This window comes from Uloborus diversus, chromosome 8, assembly GCF_026930045.1.
Source record: "Uloborus diversus isolate 005 chromosome 8, Udiv.v.3.1, whole genome shotgun sequence".
In the NCBI taxonomy this organism is placed as follows: Eukaryota; Metazoa; Arthropoda; class Arachnida; order Araneae; family Uloboridae; genus Uloborus; species Uloborus diversus.
This window is the reverse complement of record NC_072738.1, coordinates 149753409-149773584: the sequence shown is the minus strand read 5'-3', so window position 1 is coordinate 149773584 and position 20176 is coordinate 149753409. Positions and strand designations below refer to the sequence as shown.

The 20176-nt window shown below is 33.0% G+C and overlaps 1 protein-coding gene across 1 annotated transcript in view; it reads right to left on the bottom strand.

Moving 5' to 3' along the window:
* Positions 1–9266: 9266 nt before the first annotated feature.
* The window catches only part of LOC129227617 (organic cation transporter protein-like), a 91804-nt gene continuing 80894 nt past the window's right edge, over positions 9267–20176 (bottom strand). The window contains exons 10-12 of the mRNA XM_054862204.1: positions 15874–16055; positions 14507–14646; positions 9267–12258 (exon numbers count right to left, since the gene is read on the bottom strand). Of these exons, the coding sequence (XP_054718179.1) occupies positions 11826–12258; positions 14507–14646; positions 15874–16055 (755 nt within the window). The 3' untranslated portion in view covers positions 9267–11825. The remainder of the gene's footprint in view (positions 12259–14506; positions 14647–15873; positions 16056–20176) is intronic.

Below are 20176 nucleotides of genomic sequence, written 5' to 3'. Positions count from 1 at the left end.
CTTTGCATCTTTTTTAAATTCCAAAAACCAGCCTATATGAATTCCTGAGCAACAATTTACCTTTGTGCCAAATTTGGAAGAAATCAAACGAAAACTGTGGATTTGTATAAGGAACATACACACATACCCACAAACATACATCCATTTTTATATATATAGATACATTCGAATTGGCTTATAACGAGCCCTGATTTAACGAAAACTCGGATTTAGCGAGGCAATCGAACAGATTTGGTTGGTACAATGTTAAGTCTATGGGCTATTAAAGAGCAAATCCCGCTTAAAACGAGCAAAGTTTTTGCAATTGATAAAATTTCTGCGGATTTCCTCCTCATAAAAGATTATCCTATTTTTGGAAAAATTCCACAAGTATTTTAAAATCATCCGAAAGTTAATAAGATATGAATTCTGAGAACAATCCAACATCCCCCTCGACCTACTCAATGGCTTCTAAAGTGCAGAAAAACTTCAAACTATTTTGAAGTCACGGATGCAAATGACGATGTTTTCTGGGCTACACGTTCCTTGAAAAAAACAAAAAAGAGACAACAAGATAGTTCAAAGCAAATAACCAACTTCTTTGGTACTGGTACACAAATATAAAAATAACAATGTTTTTTTTTTTCGCGAACTCGTTTTTTACGAGCACTCGTTAATAACGAGAAAATATCGCGGTCCCTTCGCGCTCGTAATAAGCGAGTTCGACTGTGTAAATAACGTATCACTATTTGTCCACTTTTTTTTTCCAAAGGAATAAATTTTCTTTCCAATAACCTTGAGTGTGCGACTTCATTTCTGCTTCCTCTTTGAAGTGAAACTTTTTGTTCAAGGAATTTGAAATGGTGGTTTCCTTCAGTGAAAAGTACTACTTTTAGTCATTGAAATGGATAGAATGAGCAAAAAAAATAACATGGGCCCAGAAAAAACTTTCATTTTCCCAACAGTTTTTTTAAATTATTTTTTTTTAAATGTCCGATTTTTCAAACAAGGCGTGGTCTTGATGACGTCACAAATGATGCACTTTGCCTCATCTTTCTACTACGTTTCCACGTTATGATAATCAAGCAGCGAATTAAAATTGCGCTCTACGCTTGCTATCAACCCTATCGTTGCCAATGCACTTGAGTAAAGATGCGAATTAAATATTTTGTTCTGTGAATGGCAACATTGAATGGCATTTCATCATTTGTGATGTCACACGACAGAAGTGTTAAAAATAAAAGTGCAACTATTTAAATATATTTTTTTTTAAATATTAAACTTAAAGGTCAGGTCCTATGTTTTTAAGCATGCTCTTTCAGAAAAAAAATACTTTTAAAATTTTGGAAACGACCTCATTCTGATCCGTAACATTTTAGCGTGATCCAAAGGGAAATAACCAGTAACTACGAAAGTGAAAATGTCAAAAACACTCACAGCTACTTTTGCACAAGGGAAACTTTTAAAAATGTATTTTAAAAAAACATTGTGCAATTTGGACAGAAATAGAAGTGATGCAATGATCTTTTTTTTTTTTTTTACAAATGCAATATAAAAGAAAAGAAAAAAAAATTTCTGTGGGAACAGTCTTGACATTAAAAGGTTTCTCGCTAATTAGTTGTCTTAGCAACGCAGTCAACAAGCAGATCGTTAGAAGCAGGGGTGCTTGACCGTTTAGCCTTCAAAAATGAACGGGCATTTTCATTCTTATTAATGTTCTAGGGTTTTAGAAACGTGGCAACAGAATTTTAGCAAACAGAATCCATATCTCACATAAAATATAAAAAATGTTTTTAGTTTGATTCGCACTAAAAAGTATGAACTAAAATAAGTATATGATTTCTTGATTGCAACACTCAAATACTGTAATTGATCTTAATATCTTTATGTTTATTCTAAAACAGCCAATAAAAAGAAGATATAGGCGGTATACAGCTGCGAGTAAATAGCTTTTACTATACGGTCTATATTTTGTCTCCTCTGAATTTTTAATTTAAATTTTATTGGCAGCTTTAGAATTAACATAAACAAAAAGATATTAAGATCAACTTCAGTTTTGAGAGTTGCAATCAAGAAATCATATACTTATTTTATTTCATACTTTTTAGTACGAACCATGCTCTTAGAAATAGTCTGTAGAAATAAAAACATTTTTTAAATTCTTTTTAAAGATTTACGTTTCGAAATTTATTTAAGGTGTGGCTATTTGAAATTTAAAATATATTTATTACCGAAAAGGTGAATTGAGAACGCATTTTCTTAATTATTCTTTTGGACCATTCTTCGTAGAAGAATGTGGGGAAAAGTGAAATAGTTATGATGACTGAGATTTTTCAAAGTGAATAAATCGGAAATTTTATTACAGTACATAAAGAAAAAAACATTGTCCTTTATACTAAAACTTGCATTGAAAGAGTATTTTTTATTTTTGACAGTAAATTTGCGTCTGCAAAAAAAGAAATATTTTTACTTTTTTTCCATAGAGCAAAGTGAAAAATAAAATTTTTTCCAATAAAATATTTTCTATTCGTTTACAAAAATATTTTTGTTCAAAAAATGCAGTAAATAAATGGTTGAATGAACGAATGAAAAAAGAATGAAACAATAAATGAATAATAAAATAAATTTACTAATTAATGACTAAAAATGACTGAGCAAAAGAGTGAATGAATAAGAAAATAAGTGAATTATTAAATTAAGGAATGTAAATGAGTTAATTAATAAATGAATACGTAAGAGATTTAATAAATGATTGAGTGAGTAAACGAAATAATCTCTTTCACTTTGCCCCGTACGTACTTTACTAATTGTAGAAAGTATTTAAAATACAAATGAGCTTAATGTTAACTAAATAAATAGTGCACCGCATATTAGAAGGTCTCAATTAATAGTTTAACTGTTAATTTCAAGAACTTTATCATTTTTTAATTTCAAAAATATTTTTTGACTTACAAAAAAATCTTACAATGTGAGTATCAATTTTTGAAAATTGCCAGCATTATCATATGCTTTAATCTTCGGTGGTATTTTTTTTCTTGACTGGAATAGACTACATGAGCTACATCGTAGTTAAAATATTACTAGATAGCGGGCGCTAAAAGCAGAGTCAATATTTCACTTTTTCAACTTAGCCCATATTCCCGTACATCAATCCGAAATCTATGTATATATATAAATGAATGTTTGTCTGTATGTCATCCATGAACTCAAAAACTACCCGGCAGATTTGGCTGAAACTTTCACCGTTTGTTATTTTTGGTACTGGGAATGTTTATAGACAGTTCGAAAAAAATCCAATCGATAGTTCCTTTTTTATTCCAATTTAAGTCACAATCCATTGGATAAATACGAATAAAATTATCGGCTGCAGAAATTAATTCGCGTGAAAGATCTCATTGATAAGAAGTTAGCTGTTGCCATTTTTCTTGAGTTTGAACAAATGAATTCTTTCTTTATTGTTTTATGGCTTTTCATGCAACGGGGGATTTAAAACTTTTTCTATTTTATATTTTTAGCGATTGTTTGATCTTGCAAACTGAGTACAAAATTTGAGTATAGTCACGGCTTTGATACCTGGACCGATTATTATGAAAATTGCTATATATATGTATTTTTCCACGGAGAAGGTGCATAATATGCTGATTGAAGCCACTCGCCACCAGGCGGCACTGCAGAATAGCAACTTCTGCCCCGTTCAATCGATTGTCATGAAAATCAGTATAAAGATTTTTTTTTTCGAATTTGGTTGTTGAAATAAATGCAATAATAATAAAAAGCAATGATAATAATTATGTCTAAGCAGTGAGTAAATACATGAATAAAATTTTTATAATCAATATCAGCTTGAAGTTAAGTAAATAGAACATTAACATTTATTTTTATCTGTTAAAGGTCGTGAAAGCAAAAAAATATTTCGCTTTAATTAGTTCTCGAAACATGTCACGAAATTTACAACTAATTTAAAAAAATGTATTTACGTAAATAATTGTACTGCATTCTCATTTTGTCAATCATTTACAGGAATAGAAAAATTCTAACTCGTAATAAATAAAACATCGCACAGCGCAATATTAATAGCAGACGAATTCGGCAAGTTGGTGATGAAAAATAAAATAAATTTTTCCATCAAAATACTGCGCTAACTTCCTCTGTACGAAAGCCGTACATCGTCCACTATATTGGCCCCTTATTACAACCAATTTCCAGAAGTTTTTTTCTTTTTTTGCTTTAATATCTGCCTCTAAAAAAATGAGAAACTTAGCATCATTTACATTGATCTGCTGCGATTGACGGGAGCGGTTCGCCGACAGAGCGCTCTGGAAAAAGTGAACAATCGTTGCCACTTTTACACTAGCAAACCCGTAGGACATTTCTCTCCTTCTTCCTACTCCGTGGTTGGGACTGATTATAGGTTCAGTGTTTCAAGTGTGCAAGGGAGCCACATCTTCTCCTGAAATTCCATTATTCAAATGTTTCAAGGAATTTTGGAGCTTCATTGACACCAACCAGTACGAAACTAGAATTTCAATTGACGTAGTTGATAAACTGATAAAGGATATAAAAGATACAATTGCTTATGCAAAAAAATACATGGAAGAGTCTTATAACCAACTAAGAGGTGATTATAAAGAATTAGTTGAACTTGTGCTTATTTTCCTTGGAACTGCCCCTGTTAGAGGTGTTAAATTTATGTCGCCTGGAGCCATGCATCACCACCGTTGGATGTTGAAATGTATTTATAGTCTCAAAATCTGGATGTTTAGATCACAATTCAAGCTTACATCTAAAGAAGAGAAGGGATTAACAGCTGTATGCATTTTCATTGCACGTGTATACATGAAAGCATGGATATCAGCATCAGAAGCTGCAAGTGCTCCATATAATGACCTGTTACTAATGAAGTCTTTGATTGAATATTCGGCTATTCATACAAATATCTCGAAAGCAGCTGCAAATTAGTTTTCCAACCATTTATGGTATTTAACAGAGGAACTAGTTTCGTTGGCTTTTCTTGATAGTCATGTCAGTGCATCTACCAAGATAAAATGGTCAGTGCTATGATAAAACCAGCTAAAGAAAATTCTAAACAGAGGAAGATTGATCTTCAAACATTTGAGAACAAAAATTCGGATGATTTTGTAACAGCAAAGTCTATGTCACTGTTCCAGGAATTAAACCTGCCCGTAGATTATTTTTCTGTTGATCCAGCATCGTGGGGAACAAGAGATGACGACAAAGAAGCCAAAAAAATTATTCAAGCTTTAAATGTAGTTAATGATCATGCTGAACGTGGAGTGGCACTCATTCAGGAGTTCAGTGGACTTATAACATATGATGAAACGCAGTTGCTGTTTCTGCTGCAAGTCATTGAGAAACACCGCAGAATATACCCTGACAGCAGGAAAGTGACTTTATCTGGGACTGTTTCAAAACAATAACTTGTTTCCAGAACAATGCCAGGTGCATTTTATAACCCAGAAACCACCTTCTTTCATGTCTCAATTGATTTACAAGTGCTTTATAAATAAATGTGTAACTATCACTTTTTGTCGAAATCTTCTCTATGTAACAAACTTCAAGTTCATTGAGCTACCTCTAAATATCAAAATTTTTCATTCAAACTTCATATTTAGTGGTTTTTCATCAAAAGGAACAAATTAAGAGGGTAAGACCTACAAAAATTAAAACTTTATTTTTTCAGTGCAAATAAGCTCCACCCTATTCCTTTTTAGTCGTTTGGTTTAACAAGGAGTTATCTCCAGCTGATAGCTCTCAAGTTAATTCGCTAGAATGAGTTAGCTGCTTCATTCGCTTGAGGCAACAGAGTTAACTCCAGGAGATTTCCCAACAAACTCTTTGTTGCTGCAAACCCTTCAATTTCTCTTTGGCAAATTTGTTAAAGAATACTTCTAAATTGTTTAAGAATAGGCTAAAAAAATTTATACTCAATTCTACTGCAGTCAATTTAGGATAAAGTAGCATATTCGTAATAGTATACCTCGGTTCCGTTTTAAAATTAGACGTACTTAATTGCATTACTTGTGTTGTGTTTATGTGTTCTTTGTATGATTATGCATTTATTTTTTGTTAATTTTGTCTTATGTTATAAACTGACTCTAAATTAAGCTCTTTTCTGAGTGGTGAGAGCTAGTCACGCTATTGTATAGCCTTGACTCCCATCTACTTAGTCAGAGGTTTTCAAATGGACACGGAGAAATATATTTCCGTTTGTAATTTCTTTTATTTTATATGTAAAATGCATATTTGTAAATATATATATATATATATTTCCCTGATTGAAATAAATGAATTGAGTTGAAAAATTTCGCATAGGTATTAGTTACAGGTAATATAAATGTATGACCCATTTTGTGGACGTATATGACGTTAAAAATGAACTACTTCTCAAACATTTATAAATCGTAAATTGCATTTTTTTTAAAGGAAGAGAGAGCAACATCAAAAGCAGTTAAGAAAAATAATAATCCTCTTGCTTTGTAAAATTAGTTTAGAAATGAAAGTGAAACTATAGAAATAAAAACTGGATTTTGTAAAATTAGTTTAGAAAGGAAAGCGAAACTATAGAAATAAAGACAGTGGATTTGGTAAAATTAGTTTAGAAACGAAAGCGAAACTATAGAAATATAGACAGTGCAGTTTAGTGCCTTGGAAATAAAAGATGTATTACAGAAATTAAGATAATGCGCTTAAATTAAGATAATGCGCTTTTAGTGCCTCAGAAATGAAAGAAGAATTACAGAAGTCAAGATAGTGTGCTTTTAGCGCCTCAGAAAGGAAAGGTACATTTAAGATAGTCTGCTTTTAGTGCCTCAGAAGTGAAAGCTGCATAATGGAAATTAAGATAGTTTGCCTCAAAACTGAAAGATGCATTGTGGAAATTAAGACAATGTTTTTTATTGCCTCAAAAATGAAAGGTGCATCATACAGGGTGCTCCGTTTTAACTTGCAAAACCTTTATTTTCGCAAACTTAAGTCCTAAATGTATACTTCCAATGGCAAAAATGTTCAAAATCAGATGCAGAGTTAAGGTATTGAAAGTTTGAAGCAAAAATAAAAATGAGTCAAAAAATACAAAACTTAACTTTTTATACGATACCATCCCTGTAAATTTGTTTTTGCTTTATATGTAAGCTTGTTGCAGTGAATTGCGGACGCAGGCGAATCCGAGAGCACCCCGAGTTAAATCTTTAAGTCAAGAAAAGAAAAAATCTTTCGAAAGATTTAAATTAATATCCCTCTAAATATGTTTCCAGCATGAGATAGGTTTGTTGCATAGAATTGAGGATGCATGAGAATAAAAAGGCATAACAACTTGAGTCAAAAGTTGTCTTTTTTTTTTCCGCATTTTCATTCATTGACATTGATTCTCTTGTAAGTGTGACAAAACTGGGGTGATAAAAATGATTTTAGTTAAATAAAGGTATGTAATTGAAAATTCAATGACACACGAGTACTCAAAAGTTTTTTGTATTTTGTACCGCAGTAAAAATATGTGCGACAGTTAAGATTTTATCCATTAACAGTTCCGCTCTGATAAGATAACTTCCAATGGGCGAAGGAGAGCCTGTTTTCATTGTGAAAATAACGGATATTGATTTTCTTCCAATCGCAGAATTTCTCCTCTTTCAGAGTTAAGGTATTGAAAGTTTGAAGCAAAAATAAAAATTAGTCGAAAAATACAAAATTTAACTTTTTATATGGGCCCTATGTCCCCCAACTAATATTTAGGAAAATAATCTCCATTGAAAACTGTTACTGACACAAAAAACTTGACATTTGTGCGACCAAAACTCAGGGAGATATTCCAGTTCAAAGTTTTAAGGGATCATACAGAGGATGAGATTGGAACTCATCGCCCTTTCAGAAGAATGACAAGTCATCAAAAAAGAAAAAAAGATTTATATTTTTCACTGCTACTCAAAAGTGAATGCAAATGTTATGCCATGATACGCGGAAACACGCTACAAAACCTTGAACAATTTGAAAAACCACACTATATGCACACATAATTTTAAACACTTGTCAACCGCTATATTTTCCTCCAAAAGGTGTTATTGACGGCGGTAAAAAGTGGTGTAAATCACAAAACGCTGCGTTTCATATCTCGGTGAATATTGGTAGTATTAATTTGCAAACTTTTTGTGTTGGAATTATTTTTCAATGGAGATTATTTTCCTAAATATAAGTTAGGGGACCTGGGGCCCGCATAAAAAGTTAAATTTTGTAGCTTTTAACTCATTTTTATTTTTGCTTCAAACTTTCAATATCTTTACTCCGCATCTGATTTTGAATATTTTTGCAATTTTAAGTATACATCTAGGACTAACGGTTGCGAAAATAAAAGTCTTGCAGGTTAAAACGAAACACCCTGCATAAATTAATGATTTCGTTAGTTAAAATTTTTATGGGTGCAAAAATCCAGTATACTCCCGATTATCCGTGTGCGGATTATCCGGTTTGCGGATTATCCGTTCATCATTTCGGAATCACACTTTTCTAAAGCTTCGATGATGTTATCGATAATATCAATAACAACATTGAGGAAGTTAAAGAAATCGAAGGTTTCGATTCAGTTGACGCTGAAAATGTCGAAGAGTGGTTTAAAAGCGACGAATGTGAATCAGGATTTCAATGTCTAACTGAAGAAAATATCATTGAACTTGTTACTGAATCAAACGCAAGTGATGATACCGAAAACGAAGATGAAGAATATGAAGAAAATACAATTTCACATTCTACTGCTCTACTATCTGTAGAACATTTATTGGATTATATGAGTGAAAGAAGTTACGATTACGGAGAAATAATTGCAGTAAGAAAAATTCGTACGGACATATGCAACAATTTAAACAAACAAAGAAAAAAAAATGTATCACCAATTTTTTTTAAGCAAAAAATAAATTTCGAAGAAAAATTCCTGGTTTGTGTGAGTATATACATTGTTTTTTCTAATTTCCCCTTAAATAGTTACCCTGCATATTCCTTAAATGATTTTTCGAATTATCCGTGTTTTTCGATTATCCGTGCTACGCCGCCCGGTGATTAGCACGGATAATCGGGAGTATACTGCAGTATATTTAGCTGTGTCAAGAACCTGATTAGGCACTTACTAGGATGTCAAAACGTAACGCGAAACAAAAAAAAATCTGCTGCCAAAAATGTGTAAAACCTTGAAAATTGATGTTATTGTTTTTCAAATCATTTTTTTTTAAAGAGAAAAGACATTTTTAATAAAGTAATTAACACGACAATTTTGACGAAAACAATGACCAAGTTTTTCATTTTTATTCACAATGATAAATATAAAAAGATTTCGATTAAAAAAAATACATTTTGCTTCAACTTATGTATTTTTCAACTACAGGAAACATTAAAATAACATTTTGGTCAGTTCTCATTTTTAAGGCACTAGCGTTATGCTCCAAAAATCCATCAACTATACAAATAAGACAAGCCCTTTTTTGCGTTTGAGCTACTTTGATTCAAAAATACTACTTTCGATACTACTTACTTACGCAATTTCAATTCTTTAAAAAACATAACGACAAACATTTTACAAAATCCTCAAACAAAAACATACACAACAAATTGAGCTGACCAACAAAGAAACAGATAAGATGATGCAATAGCTTTTCACGTATAAAAGCAAACGAAACATCTCATTTAAGATGAATATGCTTGTGAATAGGACAACTGAAAACAGGATTTTTTCCACTTTTCAACTGAATAATCGGACTCGGGAACTCGTTAATTATATTTAAAATTTACCTTTTACTGTAGCAATGGCAAAACAATACACATGCACAAGTGCATATTCACTAAACAAAATTATTCTAAATTAGTTAGAAATTTTAGTAATTAAACAATTACAAATGGATATTGTCTTCAGTAAGCTCTTAGTTCAATTTAGGTTCTAAATCACAAGACGTTTATTCGAGATATCCTCTTTCAATGTTTCCTAATGAGGAAAATTATTCTTACAGGTAAGTTTGTTGTAAAGTTTGTTTCACACGAAATTTCAACATGTTTTGCACGTAAATTTATCTCTCAACTAAAAATCATAACACGTAAACCAGGTTTCAATGTTGACCATTTGCAAAGTGGACCAGTGGCGCAGCGAGGGGGAAGAGGCGTTGGGGAGGGGAGGACACCTTCCAGAGGCATTGGTTTTAACAAATTCAGATTCTAATGCAGTAGTTTATGCAAATGAAAGCGCTGTTTTGATCAAAAAAAACCCCTTCTGAAGGTATTTTGGATCAAAAAAAAATGCCCCTCAGAAGGTATTTATGGCTTGTTCGGTTCCTTGTGAAAGCTAGTGCTTCGGACTCATCACTACGTTTCGTTCTACACACACAGGAAAGTAGTGTGTGTTCCACAATCTCACTTCACTCTAACCTATTCACCTAAAGACTTGGCGAGATATTGATAATGCAATTTCACCATCTGCACCCATCTACGAATCGAGTGAAAAATGTTTTCCATCACTCACTGACACTCGTCAAATTTGGCGACTTTGGTTAAAATTTTGGCAAATTATGAGACTATATTTCAATAGCTGGGACAAGAGGGCAAACAATTTATACGTCCAGAAACTCGTATCACAATGCTCTTTCGATTGCTACTTTTTATTATTATTATTTTTAAAATTATTATTATTTTTTTACAGTACTGTGTAATTTCCTTTCCTGGTGAGATTTCAACCAAAATCACTCGGAATGAAATGAATCGGCCTGAATGAAGCGAGGTTAGGCCTTCCTCACAAGGAGCCGGACAAGCAAATAATCATAAATGAAAATCAAGTGCATTTTGCCTCATGGGGTGATTCTTCGACTAAAACTTATTTCAAATGGAATAGAAGTGAGCATCTAAGCAGTTCTTGAAACAATTTACTGCATAACAATACATCGAAAATTATTCTTAAAATTTCAATCTCGGCAAACTACTTCCGCTTTTGATAGATACTCATAACTTTTTGAAAGGGATTAAAATTAAGAAAAACAATTTTTACATCAATTATTGTCCAAAAAAAAAATCAAATATTCTTTAAAAAAAATTAATCATATCTTTAATGTTGCCTACATTAATTGTCTGTAAATGTACCGCGATTAACAGCTGCACTTTGTATCAAACAACATTCCTGTGTGGCAATAAAGTATAAATCAAAATTTCCAAATTTCGAACGTTTCATATATTCAACGGAAAAACGCTTAAATTCTCAAAAACTACGTTTCAATACAACACATTTTACACTAAGTGTATAAGCATTTCGGAGTTATAGGAACATGTTTTTTTCAATGCAGCAAAAAAAGAATTCTATTATTCTTGCATAGAAAAAAAAAGTTCTCAGGTATTCGGAAGCACACGTGAGACAATTAGAAACAAAGGGATCGTAAGTTAAAACAAGAAGAAACAGAAGATTAGTAGTGCAAATGAATTGGACGGTTGAACCAATTTGTTTGTTGGCAAAATCTGTTCAAACTTTTGCACATGTTTTACTCAAGATCTTCCTTCACTTAAATCGCTTTGATTCTTGTTGCATGATGCCTGAAATTGTGAACTAGAAATCTACGCCTCAAAACGCTCTTGACAAACTCTACAAGACACAGTGCGAAATTTCGTTTTCTTTCTTTTTTTTTCCATTTATCTGCAAATAAAACCATTGCTATATTTAGTCCTTTGCACCAAATTTCTTAAGTATAAAACAGTTTTTTATTTTTAATGTAAAAAATAAGTTAAAAAGAACAACTTGTTACATTTTCTGACGAAAAATGATTCTCATAACGACATAACAAAATGGTCCCATACGATGTTTAGAACAAACAGCACTAAAGATTCGTTTTTTGCTCATTCTGAGCAGAGTCTGTAGTTGAAGATACAACATCAGGTACATCTACATCCACTACGACATCATTATCATCGTTCGAATCCTCCTGTGGTGACGATATCACATCTTTGTTCTCCTCTTTCTCTTCTTTTTCTACTTCGTTATGTTCTACACCTTCCTTTGATTCTTCAACTTCTTCGCAATGCGAATCCTCTTCGGGCACATCTGCCAACTTTTTGCCATTTTCTTGGCGCTCGATTGTTTTCTTCCCGTTCTCTACGACCGCTGAGACCACTTTCCCATTTTTTTCGGGCTTCGGAGAGGGCGGGAAAACTGAATCTTCTGCGGAAGAGATTTCATCCACCTGAGTTTCCGTCATCGTTACAATCACGTGGTTTCCATTCATGTTTTGACTAGATTTGAGATTCTTTTTGCTAAAAAAGAATTTTTTGCTTTAAATTGATCATTTAAATATTTCAGAAATCAAAATAGGAATTTTAAAACTGAATAACAATATGCTGTGCATGCTAAAACATTTGTTTTGCACATTTTCCATAATGTCGCAAACCTTCCGGTAATGTCCTACCCAGGGGCGGACTGGGTCCCGCAAGAGGGCGCCAACCTTGGTCTCCAAAGGGCGCAACAAAAAAAAGGGCGGGGAGCATAAAGAAAAAAAAAATGGGGGAAAAAAAACCCCCGATGATACATAGGTTTACGGCTTTAAATAAAAGAAAAAAAAGCGAAGTGAAGTCGCACCGGTTTGTTAACGCAAAAATAAATAAAAATAAGGAAGTTACACTAAAAAATAATAATAAAACGAGCTGATGTGTGTATACATGACTTCCTTTTACTAAAATTTAATATCATTTTCCCATTATTGGCAATTTTAATGTTATTCAATAGTTTACTCTCTAAATATCACCACCAGTGGCCAAATTGAAACCAGATTTGAAAAAAAAAAAAACCGCCAAATTTGTCGCCAAGTTGGCAACAAAACTTGGCGACAAAAAGACTGGCGATATATCGCCAAGTGTCCGCCAAATTGTAACACCACTTGAGTTTACATCGAAATGAACAATGATTGCCCCCCAAAAAGGGAAAAAAGACCCCTTTAGAAACACCCGAATGCAATCAAAAGAGAAGTTGTTCAACTAGACCCCACTAGGAATCTGCGTACTAAATTTCAACTTTCTAGGACTCACCGTTCTTGAGTTATACGACATACATCCGCGCATACGCACGCACGGACGTCACGAGGAAAGTCGTTGTAATGAATTCGGGGAATGTCAAAATGGATATTTCCGGTGTTTATACGTTCTTAGGCACTTATCCGCGTGTGGTCGGATTGAAAAAAAAAAAAAAAAACTCAACATGAATTCGGGGGTGAGCAAAATGGAAATTAAGGCCGAATTTTGAGTTAAAATTTTTTTGCGAATACAATACTTCCTTTTTTCGTAAAAGGAAGTAAAAAGGTGTTCAGGCTTGAGGACACATCGGTTCAAAGGCCTATGGGCCGGCAGACCAGTCCGCCTCTGGTCCTACCTACCAGTAATGTTGTTTCCTCCCCCCCCCCAAAAAAAAAACCGCCGTTTAGTACTATACATATTGGAGTTCATACTTAAATCAAACGAGACCAATAAAAAAAATCCTTCAATTTCATATTTCAGAAAACTTAATGTGCACCTAAAAACCAAGTTCCAGATTTTTAATACCTTTATCATCAAACCATAGACCCAGAAGCAATGGTGTGGACTGACTAGTTTTAAAATAGCAGAATATAGGCTTTTGTTGAAATATGACGACTGTTTGATAACTGTAGCTAGTGTCTAGCTAGGTTTTAATATGGTTTCAAACGTGTCCTAGATTTTACTCCATATTATACTTTTCAAAGCTTTGTTCTATGACAGCGTTAAAACACAAAACACATATACATCAATCATTATTTCAGCTTGGAACGGTTTATTTTTGAGCACAAAGACTTAATTTCGTCACATTAAGATGCTTCCGCAACTAAATTTGTATAATTGCCACAATGACATTGAACTAAAATGATGAATGGCTTAAAAGACATATCCTAATCCAAATGTGTCAGTAAGAATGCCAGTTCAGAAAATCGTATTCATCATTCCAAAGAGAAAATTAGGTACAGCATGATTCTAGGGAAATATACAATTAAGTGTTGCAACCAGAAATTAAGCTTGGCATCTGTTTGAGAAAGATCATGTTTTCTGGAGATTATTTCTCCCGACGAAGTCCTCCTGATAGGATTAAAACATTTGAAACGCGCATTATGTGCCAATTTGGTAGTAACAACAACAAAACTTAGCTTAAGTGCGGCAGGACTAAAATAAAGAATAGTTGCTTCGTTCACCTTTTTACCTGGGTAAATTTATGACATTTCAACGAACATAGCGATTTCATCATCTATCAAAAATACAATAGGGTAATCTTGTCACTTCATGGTTATTTTTTCACCTATATTTATCTTCCTGGCTATTATCCTATTTCCGCTACACTTTTGATGTCATTCGACAAGATCGAGTCAGATACACTCCTAAACTGAACTACCCTGCTAAATTTATGCATCCCCACCCCCCCAAGTTTCTGGAGCAATATTAGAGGTGAAAAAGCATTGATTTAAGATACATTTCAAAATTTCAGACTGGTAGAAAATTTTCATACTTAGTTGCTTCTGCTGCCTCTTTTAGGGTATCAGGCACACTGCAATTATTAGTTTCGGGCAGAAGGAAGACAAGCAGCCCACTGATCCCAGCAAGAATTCCAAACACGATTTGAGGAAATACAGGATGTGTTGCATTACCCTTAAGAAATATAAAAAAGCATATAATTTTACTTGCTATATAAAATAATCAGACACTGTCATAAGTCAGACAAAATCACTAACGATTTCAAATTTCCTATAATATTTATTGACCCCTAAATTTGTTTTCATTTCTCTCTAATATAAATTCATTTCTCTTGTCTCATTGTTACCTGCTCAAAATGAAAAGTGTGTACAAAATATAAGATTTGGGAAAGGAATTAAACTATGATACTCTGACTTCCATAATTACTTCTTGAACTTGTAAGTCGCGGTCTATCCCGGATATATCTGGTAGTGATTTCTCCTGCAAAGCTATGTATCTGCTTTCTTCAGAACACGAAAAGTTTTCAACAAAGAAGTCTATGCTGGCAATTTAAATGTATGGTTCTAATGATCTTAATTCTCATTGTAAAAGGTATTGGTAGTCAAAGAAACTTTTTTTTTTACACCCTTCATTATTTAGCGCTATCTTTTCAGAGAAGCTAAAATACATCCAAAGAACTTCAATACAAAATGAGAAATTTTGAAATGTAACAGTGTTTAGGTTCCTCTGCATCTATCAGATGTCTTCTTATCACCAAATAGGTTAAACAAACCAGATGCCCTCTCAAAAGCCAAAGAACAACCAATTATAAAACAGTACCATCAAATCTGGGATTGGTGTCCTATCCAATGAAGATTGAGGCCTATACAGTACATATTTTTCCTTCGTTTGTGCTCTGAGAAAGCCTGAAACATGTCAGACGAAATGTCAGTCAGGAACATTCTAACTGGAACACGGCCTATGAGCCTGGTAAGTTGAGTTAAGAATTTAACTATTGTTTCTTATAAAACTAAAAAATCATTTTTCTACTAAAGATGTTAATGCCAAGCTTATTACCTCATCTTAATAACTTTCTAATATTGTGGAATTTGTGAAATACAGTGAAAACCCATCACAACTAACTTCAATAGGCCACAAAGTTGTTCGCTGTGACTCAAACTGTGTTGTAATAGAATTCAGGCAATGCACCACAAATTGCATTGGGATTAAAAATTCATTTCGATGAGACAGAAGTTTTGTTGTATTGGTATTTGTTGTAACGGGATTTCACTGTAATGATTTTTTCAACCAAAAATGTTAATGCCTAGCTTATCACTTCATCTCAATAATTTTTTACTGTTGTGGAATTTGTGAAATAATGAATTCAAAATTTATTACTAATATATTATTCCTAATACTTACCAGCTCTCGAACAAAGGGAGCCAGTACGGATCCAAACCGTGCGAACAGAGATGCTGACCCCAAGCCGATGTTCCGCACTACTGTAGGGAATATTTCTGCAGTAAACACGTACGTGATTGCAAATGAGCAGGTTATGCAGAATTTTCCAAACATAGATACGCTGACGCTCAGCCACCATGGATCTGAAAGAAAAGTTCTCTTATTTTGTGAAACAGTAAGTAAGTATTTACTGTTCATTATTAATTTGACATAAAACATTAATATTTAAATCGAAAAAGAAAGCAGCAAGCTTTTGAAACTTTGATACTTTTGGCATTGTTTTAGAATAAATTGAGAATGTTGAAAAGGTCAGCCAGGGGTGTCCCCGAACTTGTAGTTTTAGGAGCTGGGAATATCAATTTTACGAATGGAATTCCAAATTTTGTCAAAAGATAAAACGCGGGTATGCACATGCACACCTATTTACTTCTCATGAAAAAAGACTTTCGGGCATTTTAAGTTGCAATATTCCTATTATATCTTCAAATTTTTAGAATCTTCAGACAAAGTTTTCCGAGTTTGATAATTTTCAGGAGGTCACAATGGCCTCCCATCGAACCATCCCTGAAATCAACTTACTGACACGAAATATTTTTCCAAAAGATTTCACTACTGACTTAAGGTTATTCTTCATTAGATCAAATCCATATAGGTTACTCTTGCAAAACTAAATCAAAGGAAAGTGTAGACCAATAGGGAAGTTGCAACCTATTAAAATGTTCATATTTTGGCTGTTGGATATTGTTAATTGACCCTCAAAACTAAAAAATTCACCATCGCCGAATTTTAAAAACACCGTGATTGGTTTTTAATGAATTTTTTTAAAATCCACGCGCAAAAGTGCGCTCTTCTGAAACGTCACGAGCTTACGTCACAGGGCACTAATGGGCAGCCTTCCGCCGAAGATCCCTTGTTTTCGCTAGGGACATTTTGAGCGCGCTGATATTTTTATTTTTTAGAAATTCAATAATCCTTTTGAACACACTATGGAGGCCGGATTCGTTAAAGCACAATCTAAATAATCTTCCTCAAGTAACATCAATGATGATATTCGAATATTTCCGAGAGGATGAGAGGTTTAATGTTCCAGAAACGCGAGGAGTTAAATGCGAGGAGATAAGCCTTTTACGTTTCGTCTTCGAAGTCGAATGCACGTCCTTCGGTTTCTCCCCTATCGGAAGAGCGCATGACGTCACTTCCTATGCCATTTGACGTCACAAGCGCTTGACCTTTAAAAATTAATCTAAAAAAAAACTACTTATCGTATCGCAAAATTTTTTTCTCCTATGATGTTCATACATGTTACTCTATCATATAAAAATAAAATTGAAAAATCTAAAACTTCCCTATTCACCAGTAAAGGAGTGTGGGGGCGGGGGGCTGATTAAAAAGAAATTTTAAATATTAAGGCGTTCCATATCTGTTTAGTTTTAACTTTACTTCTGTGTCATATTCTACAGTTGGATCAAACTTAACCTGGCAGCCCCATAATGCTGTGATTAGGACCTGCGTAGCCTTCAAAATGCTACCAGGTTAGCTTTGTCCTGGTTTCTTTCTTAAATTGGTCTCGGTATTTCTGAAGCAATCTGTTTCTTTTTTTTTTTTTTTTCAAAATTTTATGCTGTATTTTCTCCTTTCCCATCTTGCTAAATTTCCGCAGTTTGAAAATAAAAAAAATACCTTAATAAGTTCTTTGTTTATTTACTAATCGCTTTCAGTCTCTATACATCAACTTGAAAATCATTTTGTAAATTTATATTTCATATTTCGTACACATTATTTGTCCAACAATAAATGTTTCAATACCTTAAAACCGAGGTGCACATTACCCATCCTTATATCGCATCCGCTCTAACACTACGCCGCCCCCCCCCCCTTCCTCCTCCAGAACAAGACTGTCAAAGGAAAAAAAAGATCCATCAAAGAACCCTCCCCTCACCCCCTTGTGAAAAAAATCAGTGGTACAGCCGGTGTCATGATCCCCCTCTCGGGCTTCTTAGAATGTGCGTGTGTGAGTAATTGATTGTTATTATTTTTTAATTTTCTTTCGAATAAATCTTTAATTTACTTGCTTTTTCCCTAAGGCCTCAAAATGTTGTGACACATTATCTGACTGCACTCTCAGATTGAGCCAAAACTTTTTGCATTTTGTTTGACCGCTGTATAGGATTTCCACTGCGGTGATTAGATTGTTGCAGTGATTCGATCATATATGACAATTCAAAAAAATACCAGGTTAAATCATAAGATTATTCTTATTTTTTTCGTATTTTGACCGATTTAAAATTATTCCCTTGCAAATATACTTTTCCTTCAGAAGAAATAAGCTTTTTGCAGTAACGGAGGATACCCGATAATTCATCGCATACCGGTTGACTTCAATTCGCTTTTCGTTCCCCCGATTCGACTTCGATACCCTGTAAATATGTTTTTGCTTTATATATAAGCTTGTTGCAGTGAATTGCGGATACAGGCAAATTCGAGAACGCACCAGATTAAAGGTTTAAGTCAAAAAAAAAAAAAAAAAAAATCTTTCGAAAGATTTAAATTAATGTCCTTATAAATATGTTTCTAGAATAGCTATAGTTTTGTTTTGTAGAAAATTGAGGATGCAGGAGAATCAAAAAGCTTAACTTCCGTCAAAAATCATTATTTTTCTTTTGAAATTGATCTTTTTGTAAATGCGATCATTCTGATTAAGTTTGTTTTAGAAAAAATAAAGGAAATAGAAAATTGAATCACAAATAATACTCAAAAATTTCTTAAATAAAAATGTGCGACAATCATAGAATAGCAAAATTGTAGGGGAGACTGGGGATACTTGATCCCCACTTTAGTTTTCAATTTTTTTCTTGGCTGCAAATTATCAGTTTTTTTTTTTTTTTTTTTTTTTTTTTTTTTTTTTTTAAGTATGTGAGCAAAGGTAATTTTTTCCTCTATCTGACAGTATTTTTTTTTTTAAATTGAAATTAGATAGTTTTAGTACAATATTTTTTTTTTTCAATAATTTCATAAAGGGATCATGTATCCCCACATCAAGGGATACATGATTCCTTCATGAGGGATACTTGATCCCACAAAGAAAATACATGTACTTTTCATTAGATCAGCAATTTACTCATGGATTTTAGTTTTCTAGATAATGCTTCTAAAAAATAACGCTATTTCTAATTTTCTTTAACAGATTTTAATGATGTGAACACAAAACAACATTGTTTGAAATTCTTCTAGGACATTTATAAAAAAAATGAATACAACTTCAATAAACTCTTATGATGCTTTTGATCAGTTACTTATTCTCCAATACAGTTGTGAACACAAGAGAAAAGACAAAAAGTAATATTTTTCGGTTAAAAAAACTAAAATGTAAAATAACTTGTAAGTTTTAAAAAGTCAACAGAAATTTTTTTAGCAATACGAAGTATAATTTTTAATATTGAAAGAACACACAAATTTCCAGAAAATATTTTTTTTCAAATTAAAAATTCATCATTTTATTAAATTTACATTAGTTCTTGAAAAATAGACTTCATTATCGGCACAGTTAACAGAAATCTCGGTTAATCGAAGCTCGGATAATAGAGGTTCTACTGTATTGCGTACTTATAAAAAAAGAAAAGAAAACCTAGCATATGTTTTCAAAACCTGAAAAGTCAAATGCAAACAATTCGTTTGTTGTAGTTCTTAAAGTTCCGCTCAAACCCAACTCAATGTGTGCAGCTAAACGCATTTTGTCAATTTTTCAAGAAAAATATATTGATTAAGCATATTACCATTCGCTTTAAAAACTTATTTCAAACTCTAGAAATCCAACTTTGCATTCTATCCGCCAATAGGTCTACATAATGGGCAACTCATTTTTTTGTTGTAAATCTAACTATGGCAAAATCATTTTTTTTCATTCAAACAAGGATTTGACACCTTTTTCAACTTGTTCAAGCTCATTTGGCTGATCAGAACAGAATTCGTCAGAAGAGTTATTTTATGTTTAGACGTTTGAGGTGGTACGTGGGCTACTGCGAACTAAGATTTTAATTGTTTAGCATATTTACTGCAATGATTGTTTAAATCTATCACACATACTATGATAAATTTTATTATGTTAACACAGCTTTGAATGTTTAAAGTTAATGTCAACTAAGTAAACAACAGTTATATTGTTTTCATTGTACTTACATTGTCATATGGATACTTGATCCATGGGATTACGTATCCCTCTAAACGATGGGATCAAGTATCCCTAATATGCGATCTTTACAAACAT